The sequence below is a fragment of the Rhagoletis pomonella genome, unplaced genomic scaffold (assembly GCF_013731165.1).
Source record: "Rhagoletis pomonella isolate Grant_MI unplaced genomic scaffold, Rhpom_1.0 Rhpom_scaffold_05826, whole genome shotgun sequence".
In the NCBI taxonomy this organism is placed as follows: domain Eukaryota; kingdom Metazoa; phylum Arthropoda; class Insecta; order Diptera; family Tephritidae; genus Rhagoletis; species Rhagoletis pomonella.
This window is the reverse complement of record NW_023464365.1, coordinates 1-11,125: the sequence shown is the minus strand read 5'-3', so window position 1 is coordinate 11,125 and position 11,125 is coordinate 1. Positions and strand designations below refer to the sequence as shown.

General features: G+C 36.8%; 1 protein-coding gene across 1 annotated transcript; it reads left to right on the top strand.

The window, feature by feature from the left end:
* Positions 1-9,627: 9,627 nt before the first annotated feature.
* LOC118755295 lies at positions 9,628-11,119 on the top strand. Its single transcript, XM_036490141.1, has 2 exons — positions 9,628-10,427; positions 10,484-11,119. Exons 1-2 carry the CDS (start codon positions 10,016-10,018, stop codon positions 10,504-10,506), a joined length of 435 nt encoding a protein of 144 aa, XP_036346034.1. The 5' UTR covers positions 9,628-10,015; the 3' UTR covers positions 10,507-11,119.
* Positions 11,120-11,125: the final 6 nt, after the last annotated feature.

The following is an 11,125-nucleotide window of genomic DNA, read 5'->3' as shown; positions in this document are numbered from 1 at the left end:
CAATAAATTTGTAATAACTGTTGCTCCTCAAAAAGATATTAGTCCTCATGGTAATACATATTCTATAAAAGCTGTTGCTATAACTAAGAATAACAAGTAAGAAAGTCTAAGTTCGGGCGGAGCCGAACATTAAATACCCGGCGCAAGTATTAAATATATGTTTTCCACCTTTCCGAAAGCTACCGCTACATGATAAGCCGGGGTGTATACATTTTAAGTAAATTAGCGTCCTTAAATTTCGAAATATTGCAGTTTCAAGCATATCTGAAATTTACCGTTATACGAAAAGCGGCCTCAATTTTAGTCCGATTTCAACAATTTTCAACGGTTTGCTTTTATGTGGCAAGCACAATAACCATACCGAGCTTGGTACAAATTGCTAGAACGGTTAGCGAGATACATATATGTGATCACAAGTGGGCGGTGCTACGCCCATTTTCCAAAATTTTGTCATAAACGTATTTCTTGGTAAAGAATTGTTGCAATCATCAATTTTGAATAAATTAGCTTCAATATTTACTGATTTATCGAAGATTTTGTATTTCTCGAAATTACCGTTATATGGGATGTGGGCGTGGTTATTGTCCGATTTTAGAAATTTTCGGCCAGTTGGTATGCTGTACCAGGACCAACAACTGTGTCAAGTTTGGAAGAAATTGGTGCAGCGGTTACCAAGATATACACATGTAACCATAAGTGGGCGTGGCTACGCCCATTTGCCAAAATTTTATAATATTCTTATTTTTCGTCTGAAACTCATTGTAAGTATCAATTTTGAGTGAATTATCTTCAGTAGTTACTAAAATATCGCAGTTTTCGTATTTCTTAAAATTACCGTTATATGGGAGGTAGGCGTGGTTATTATCCGATTTCGCCCATTTTCAATACCATCCGTCCCACGCCCAAAAGAAGTTCACGTACCAAGTTTCGTTAAGATATCTCAATTTTTACTCGAGTTATCGTGTGCACAGACGGACGGACGGACGGACGGACGGACAGACAGTCACCGCTTAATCGATTTCTCTTTTCATTCTGATCATTTATGTATACATTTGTCTATATCTATCTCGATTCGTTTTGCCTGTTACAAACAACCGTTATGTGAACAAAGTTATAATACCCTTGTGCACAAGTGCGCTCGGGTATAAAAATTAATACTCATGTTGGAGTAAATAGGTATGATCCATAGTAAATACCTCGTCCTACATGTAAATAAATACAAATAAAGAAAAAGGATGCACCGTTGGCATGTAAAGTTTATTATCAACCGTAATTTACATCTCGACAGATATGATTTTCACTATTAAACGCTAAATTAATATCTGCTGTATAATGTATAGCTAACAAGTAAAAAAGTCTAAGTTCGGGCGGAGCCGAACATTAAATACCCGGCGCAAGTATTAAATATATGTTTTTCACCTTTCCGAAAGCTACCGCTACATGGTAAACCGGGGTGTATCCATTTTGAGTAAATTAGCGTCCTTAAATTTCGAAATATTGAAGTTTCAAGCATATCTGAAATTTACTGTTATATGAAAAGCGGCCGTAATTTTAGTTCGATTTCAATAAGTTTAAACGTTTTGCTTCTATGTGGCAAGTACAATAACCACACCGAGTTTGGTACAAATTGGTAGAACGGTTACCGAGATACATATATGTGATCATAAGTGGGCGGTGCCACGCCCATTTTTCAAAATTGTATCCTAAACGTATTTCTTGGTAACGAATTGTTGCAAGCATCAATTTTGAATAAATTAGCTTCAATAATTACTGATTTATCGAAGATTTCGTATTTCTCTAAATTACCGTTATATGGGATTATTGTCCTATTTTAAAAATTTTCGGCCATTTCGTATGTTATACCAAGGTTAACAACTGTGCCAAGTTTGGAAGAAATTGGTGCAGCGGTTACCAAGATATACACATGTAAACATAACTGGGCGTGGTTACGCCCATTTTCCAAAAATTTATAATATTCTTATTTTTCGTCTAAAACTTATTGTAAATATCAATTTTGAGTGAATAATCTTCAGTAGTTACTAAAATATCGCAGTATTCGTATTTCTGAAAATTACCGTTATATGGGAAGTGGGCGTGGTTATTGTCCAATTTTTAAAATTTTCGGCCATTTAGTATGCTGTATCAAGGCCAACAACTGTGCAAAGTTTGGAATAAATTGATGCAGCGGTTACCAAGATATACACATGTAACCATAAGTGGGCGTGGCTACGCCCATTTTCAAAAAAATGTTAATATTCTTATTTTTCGTCTAGAATTTATTATAAATATCAATTTTGAGTGTATTATCTTCAGTAGTTGCTAAAATATCGCAGTTTTTGTATTTCTGAAAATTACCGTTATATGGGAGGTAGGCGTGGTTATTGTCCGATTTTGCCCATTTTCAATACCATCCGTCCTACGCCCGAAAGAAGTGCACATACCAAGTTTCGTTAAGATATCTCAATTTTTACTCGAGTTATCGTGTGCACAGACGGACAGACGGACGGACGGACGGACGGACGGACGGACGGACGGACGGACAGACAGTCACCGCTTAATCGATTTCTCTTTTCATCCTGATCATTTATGTATACATTTGTCTATATCTATCTCGATTCGTTTTGCCTGTTACAAACAACCGTTATGTGAACAAAATTAATATACCCTTGTGCACAAGTGCGCTCGGGTATAAAAATAATACTGTTAAAATTTGAATTATTAAACATAATCCAAAAAGTGAACCAAAATTTCATCAAGCTGAAATATTTGTGGGTGCAGGTAAATCTACTAATGCATTATTAGCAATTTTAAATAAAGGATGTTGGGTTCATAAAGGTTTATTATTAGTTTATTAATCGTAAAGGTCCATAGAATATTTTTTGTTTTTTTTACTACTGCAATTAATGTAATTAATAAATAATTTATTAATAAAATTGTAATCAAATTTGTTGGATAGTTATATAATTTATTAAGATTTAATGAATTTTCTTCTATAGATAAGTTAATATTATTTATAAATGTTATTTCATTATTTTCTTGAAAGGTTGAAATTAATGATTTATCTGTTACTAGCAGAGCACCCGACGTCGTTCGGGGTAAACAAATCAAAATATAAAACAGTAATACCAATATTCAGTTCAGCATAATTTAAAGGAGACAAACTATTTTCTTTTTTTACATTAAGGCATCCTTAGGAGCCATTCTTTTGGCTTTATCGTGCTATAACTAATATATATTGATCATCACTTGTACTACAAAATTTTGTTCCATTATTAATATTAGATGGATTAAGGTAACGATCAAATTTCTAAATTAAAATTATTCTACTACGGTACATTCTGTTTAGGTGCCTATTCGATTCGCTGTTTTATTTAGCTGCACTTTTCTAGTAGAATGCTTAATTCGGGAGGAGTTTTATTCATTATGAACGACCCGTTTTCGTTTAACAGCATCGCGAGATTAAAAAACGATTTCATCTTTCCAATTTAAAATAATCTAAAGACGGTAAGGTTTCAAAAAAAAGAAACACACAGTTTTAAATATCCGAGTTATCTAATAGATAAATATATATATGTATATCCCCCTTTTACAAACTCATTTATATATACTTTACTCTGAACACCTACCATAGATACCTATGTCTGAATACCAAATTTCAAGTTCATGTGACTTATGGTTTCCAATTCATGGCTGATTTAAAATTCCACGCCTACGGGATGTGCCACGCCCCCTTTTATAAACTCATTCATATATACCTTACTATTAGCACCTACCATAGATATGTCTGCATACCAAATTTAAATTTCATGTGGCTTATGGTTTTGAAGTTATAGCTGATAAAAATTTTCACGCCTATGGGATTTACCACGCCATCTTTTACAAACTTATTTATATTTATCTTTTTATAAGTACCTACCATAGCTACACCTGCAATACCAAATTTCAAGCTCGTGCGACTTATGGTTCCGTGGTAATAACTGATAAAAAATTCTACGCCTATGGGATGTGCCACGCCCGATTTTACAAACTCGTTTATATATACCCTCCCATAAGCACGTACTATTGATATGTCTGCATATTAAATTTTAAGTTCGAGGGACTTATGTTTCCGAAGTTATAGATGATAAAAAATCCACGTCTATGGGATGCACCACGCCCTTTTTTACAAACTCATTTATATAGACCTTATTATAAGCACCAACCAAATATGTATATAACTGCATACCAAATTTAAAGTTGATGCGACATATGGTTCCGAAGTTATAGCTGATAAACATTTCAACGAATATGTGATATGCCACGTCCCCTATCACAAACTCGTTTATATATGCCCTCCTATAAAAAGCTACCATTGATATGTCTGCATACCAAATTTCAAGTTCGTGGGACTTATTGTTCCGAAGCTATAGCTGATAAAGGATTCCACGCCTATAGGATGCGCTACGCCCCCTTTTAGAAAATCATTTATATAAATCTTCATATAAGCACCTACCATTGATATGTCTGCATACCAGATTTCAAGTTCGTGGGACTAATGGTTCCGAAGTTATAGCTGATAAAGGATTCCACGCCCTCTTGCAAACTCATTTATATATACCCTGATATAAGCACCTACCATTGATATGCCTGCACACCAAATTTAAATTTCGTGAGACTTATGGTTCCGAAGTAATAGCTGATAAGAAATTCCGCGCCTATGGGATGTGCCACACCCCCTTTTACAAACTTGTTTATATATACCCTCCTATAAGCAACTACCATTGGTATGTCCGCATACCAAATTTCAAGTTCGTGTGACTTATGATTCCGAAGTTATAGCTGATAAAAAATTCCGCGCCTATGGGATGCGCCACGCCCCCTTTTACAAACTCGTTTATATATACTCTCCTATAAGCACCTACCATTGGTATGTCTGCATACTAAATTTCAAGTTCGTGTGACTTGTGGTTCCGTAGATATAGCTGATAAAAAACTCCACGCCAATGTTATATGCCACGCCCCCTTTTACAAACTCGTTTATATATACCCTCCTATAAGCATATCCATTGCATACCAAATTTCATTTGCATACCAAATTTCAAGTTCGAGTCACTTATGGTTCCGAAGTTGTAGCTGATAAGAAATTCCACGCCTATGGGATGTGCCACGCCCCCTTTTACAAACTCGATTATATATACCCGCCTATAAGCATCTACCATTGACATGTCTGCATACAAGTTTCAAGTTCATGTGACTTATGGTCTGGAAATTATGGCTGATTAAAAATTTCACGCCTATGGGAGGTGCCACGCAATCTTGTCGGACCCCAATTTTTTCACCCTCTTATAGGCCCAGGTGTAATGGCAATACTCTGTAAAAATTTTGTTCGATTCTGTCCGTCGGTTTAAACTGCAATCTGGCACATACATACATGCATACATACATACATACATACCTACTTTCACAAATATATAGTAGATTAATCTTAAAATTACAAATAGAATAAAAATTATTATACAAATAGTTGTTTTATTGAAAACTAGCAGACCCGGCGAACTTCGTCCCACCCAAAATTAATTTTTTTATTGAAACATTTCGTCCAACGTTTTCGCCAGCAATTCACGTTCACGTTTGGTTTTGTGTTTGACAGAAGACATATCCTCCATTGCCGTCTTAAATAACCTGACGAAAGCGTTATACCAGGAAGAAGTCCTTGCGGCTCGATAGCGAATCGTCCTTGAATCTGTATAGTATAGTTGATGGCAATTTCCAAACTGGTGAGTATCATTGGTCCACATTCTGTTTAGCTACCGTAAAGCAAGGAGCGCAATGGTTGTGATGGTTGATTTATCGGGAGTAATTTTTCTTTGATCCTTGGTGCCTCCGAATCGACGATAACTCGGCTACAGCGCCACTAAAAATTATCATTAAAAAATATCATTAAAATCGTTTCGGTCGTTTAGGAGGAGTTAAACCACCAGAATAAGTCTTTTACATACTGACGCTCTTCAGCATTTTTACCCATACAAAAAAACTATCATGCATTCGTTATACGGAGAAAATACGCAACATCATCAGCGAAAAAAATTCTCAAAAATCAACGGTAACTTATAGCCATTTAAAACTTGCACTTTATGATACTGAGATTGAGTGAACTACAAAACTGAATACTCAACATTTGGTGCCATTTGATCCAAATGAACTATGTTTCTATAAAAAATTAACAAAAAAATGTATTATGAAAAAGAAAAAAAAACACTATATTCTAGGTTTATATATTTGCAGATGGGTAAAATTATGAATATGTTTGGAAAGCGCCACGCCCCCTTTTCCAGTAGCCCAAAAATCTCTATACCGATTTCCAGGGCACTACCACAAATACTTCCGGAGTTATACGGTATGTAAGGGTGATGCCACGCTCCCTTAATATATCGAAAGTCTGCAGTAGGTGTCCAAAATTTCAAAAAATTGGTACAGCCGTTCGCGAGATCACCTCTTATAAAAATAAAGAGCTTCTCTTTATATAATTAGTGTAGGTAACACTGGGCAACACCGATTTTGATGCAGCAAATGTTAATGCTGTTTTTGATAGGCTTTTTTGTGCTGATTAAGAATTCGTAAGTATAAAGTTTCCATAAGCTCCAGATTTTGGGAAAAATGTGGGGAACTTGTCAAAAAATTTCGTCTTTTGCAATATTTGAGAAGCTCTAGCAATGACACAAAAGGTGATAGAACCTTCCACTTAAGCTTAGAGTAAAGCTAGAACTACAGACTACTATCCCTGAAAGTACTATTCCTGCACCTTGTCCTGATAGTCACCTATACTCATTTACTTTTTATTGTCCAACAATAAAAAAAAAAATACTGGAAAATTATGCAATTGAAAAAGGGGTGTAAAAATCAGTGTTGGCTGTTCAATAAATGACTATAGGTGACCTTAGGGTCAAGGTGCAGAAATGGTATTTTCAGGGATTGAAGTCAGAAGTCCAAGCCTTAATTTAAGCCTAAAACTATGTTCACATATCAATATTATCTTAATCAAAGCTCGTTTTTTAATCACCCCGTTTACACAGGCAAATCTCAGATTATTAGCCGTCAAATTTGTTGTGCTTGTTATTCTCACATCTCAAGGAAAAGTTATGTTTCTTCTCTGTGCCCCCGTGATCACGTTTTTCTGCTATAATAAGCAATATAAATATATTTTAACTTAACATTTTATTAAAAATACCTTTACAAACCTCTTTTACTTGCTAGCGTACATTTTTGTTTACTTTTACATTTGGCATTTCTCCTCTCTTTCGCAAAAACAATCGATAAAACTAGGATGGACACCGAAAAGTTATCGGTTAAATCTGAGATTATTTTATAATTACAGATTAACAAGGGACGAATTTTATATGGCTAATCTCTTGTTATAATTACAGATTAGGGTGTTAAGCTCGAAAATTAGGATAATCTACTTATATGTGAACCTAGTATAAGTCGAAGGTGGAATAATGACACCTGTTGGGTCACCTAACGAGACACCCTGCAAGCTGCCTTACGTTAAGAACACCTGAACACTCATTTACTTAATACTCATTTAAATAATTGCATTCAATAACTCCAATGTAATTACATTCACGCTCACTCTCAATTGTACAAAGAGATATACACACATTTACATACTTATATGTCAATCTAACACAACTAATTGTACTTATACATATGTATATACTACGTATGCATGCTTACATCCATATGTACATAAATATTTAAAGTTAAACTCTCATTGGAATTTCACTGTTGTATCACGCCACCTACTACTGTTATGTGAATATACATACATACTAACATCATATTTAGCTTGAATTACATATAATATGAGTTGAGAACATAAAATAAATTAGTCTTCTGTTGACCACCAAGACGTGTTAAGTTCATTTTCGGTAACTTTGCTCATTTCGCATAATTTAATTGCACAGCTCAAATGAGATAATAAATCTTTTCTAATACGGTTTGTTAAATTGTGGTTTAGAAAAACTCTTCTTTAAACCCCCTAGATTTTTTGGCCCCACGTTGGGCGTTAAAGGAAAAAAACTATTTGCTGCTCGCGCTTAAATTTATTTTTAAACAAATTATTTTGTCGCGTTTTTGCTCTTGGTGGTCTTCACTTGGCTCTTTACCATCATCACCATCACCATCGCTGGAGGCTTGCGCCGTGGGACCCCACTGTTGGACATCGGAGCGCTTCATATATTTTGCATTGTTTGCGACATAAATTTCGTTGCCACCATCATACGCTGTTGCCGTCGCTACTGCTGCTTCGTTAAACGCTAACGTTCGCATACGTTAGCTCGCTGCCGCTGCAAACACTAATCGTTGCTGCGATTTCGTTTTCTCGTCGCTTCGCCAGCGGTAAGTGTACGCATACATTGTTTCGCTGCAGTTGGTAAATTTGCGTGCTGCTGTTATTTGGCTTATCGTTGCCATTGCACTCTGTTTCGCTGCCACCATCATACGCTGCTGCCGTCGCTAATGCTGCTTCGTTAAACGCCTACGTTCGCATACGTTAGCTCGCTGTCGCTGCAAGCCTAATCGTTGCTGCGATTTCGTTTTCTCGTCGCTGCGCCAACGGCAAGTGTACGCATACATTGTTTCGCTGCAGTTGGTAAACTTGCGTGCTGCTGTTATTTGGCTTATCGTTGCCATTGCACTCTGTTTCGCTGCCACCATCATACGCTGCTGCTCAGCTGCTGTCGTCGCCACTGTTGTACGTTGACGTTCGCATACTCTATTTCACTCACGCTGCAAACCCTAGTCGTTGCTGCGATTTCGTTTTATCATCGCTGTGGGTTAACCCAGTGATGCCAGTTTGTGGGTAATTTCCCTATTTGAGGGATATTTTGCATCAAAAATTATTAAAAGGGAAAAAAGGGACATTTCATATAAATAAGGGATTTTCTTTTGACGCAGTTATTGTTGCATAATTGATTAAAATTCAAGAACATTCGACATTCTTACGTAATTAATCGTTCTGAAGATGTGATGTGGAGTGAAATGGTATATAATTGTTAAAAAGTATAAGGACAATTTTGAAAATATTCTTACGTTAACCAATTCAAGCGCTGAGTAAGAAAGAATCTTTTCAGTTGTAACTGGTGTTTCATGTAAAAAGCGGAACAAATTATCTGATGAAATGTTAAATAGCACATGAATGTGCTTCAATTTTAAAGTCACCAAAAAATTCTTTTAGGCCCTTAGTGAGTGAGCAAAAAAATGAAAGTGAAAAAATGAATGAGTGAAAAAAATGCAGAAAAAGGTGTTTTTTCTTAACAGCGGTCGGCCCTCGGCAGGCAATGGCAAACCTCCGAGTGTATTCCTGCCATGAAAAACAGCTTCTCATAAAAATACACTCGCCATTCGGAGTCGGCGTAAAACTGTAGGTCCCTCCCTTTGTGTGACAACATCAAGGGGACCACCACAAATTGGAGGAAAAGCACATATGTGTAAGCGCCAAACTATTATTATTATTTTATATGAATTTTACTTCTTTACTACTGAAACATGTATATGTTTAAATTCGTTGGGAATTATGTGGGATAAATATTCAAGATGTGGGTAATTGAGGGATATTTTCCCCATTTTCGTGGGAATTTTAACAGAGAATGTCTGGCATCACTGGGTTAACCGTAAGTTTACACACATATTTTTTCGCTGCATTTGGTACATTTCCGTACTGCTGCTGCTTGACATACCGTCGCTGTCACCGTCGCCACTGCATCGCCTTCGCTGCAGCTCAGCTGTATCGTTTGCACTCGCTGACTTCGCTGCCTAACTTGTCACTGCTACCCAAAAACATTTAAGCGGGATTTGCCATTTGTCGTTACTCTCAGTGTCCCGTTGCTCTAGAGGTCATCCAAAGATCATTTCGCGAATATTCGTTAAATTCAACTGCCGTTGTTACTGACACTCGTTGTTGTTATTGATCGCTGTCGTATTAAAACACACATCATGTGCATACGTAAATTTTCGCTAATTTCTCACTCTATTTAAAATGTCTCTAGAAGAGTCGAAACAACAAAGGGCTAATATCAAGAAGAATATTTCCCGCATCAAAAACATCGTTGAGGCCAGTCTACGACCAGGTGTTAAAACACTCTCCGTAGCTGAGTATAAATGTCGGCTTGGAATTCTTGAATCGTACTTCAAGAATGTGTTGTCTACCCAAACCGACATCGAAAGGCTGGATTCGGAGGATGGTGGTCGTGCAGACCTAGAGGAGCTATACATCACAATGAAGTTGACCATTCGGACCCAACTAACTGAAGATCACAACGCCACAATTTCAGAAAGCACTTGTGTCATGCAAGCAAGTTCTAAACTTCCCAAACTTAAGCTTCCTTCATTCAGCGGTAAATATTCTGAATATACAAATTTCATAACATCCTTTAAGCAAATAATTGACCGTGAGTATAGCCTCTCAAACATAGAGAAATTTAATCATTTACGCAATTGTCTCCAGGGTCCAGCGTTAGAAACAATTGATGCGTTTCCAGTTTCTAATGAAAACTATACGAAGGCATTGGATAGACTTAAGGTTCGGTATGACAATGCAACCTTAATATTTTTAGAAAACATATGTTCGTTGTTTGAACTTTCGTCAGTTTCCAAGTCCAATGGCGCCCAGTTGAGAAGTCTCATTGACAAAGCGTCCGCGCTTTACGGCTCATTATTGTCATTGGGCACAGAGGGCCAAATTTCACAAGCCATGCTTATTTATTTAGTTTTACAGAAGGCAGATGAGGAGACAAACCGTAAATGGAAGTAGTCTCTAGAATTTAAAACATTACCGACCTGGAACGAGTGCACCAAGGTTTTGGAGAGACATTGCCAGTACCTCGACTCAATTGATAACTCTCGCGCCGTTGGATCCGTACACCAAATTGCTGCGAAAGCGCCCAAAGCAAAGAATCATCACAAGAGCCATTAATTTGCTTGTTCGAGTCCGTCATGTTCGATGTGCTCCAGCAACAGTCACAAAATACATAGTTGCGATCGCTTCAAGGCACTTAATGTGTGCGTTTTGACCACGCAAAGAAGATGGGCCTTTGCATAAATTGTTTGTCAAAGGGCCACCAACTATCGAGTTGTCCATCTTTGCACA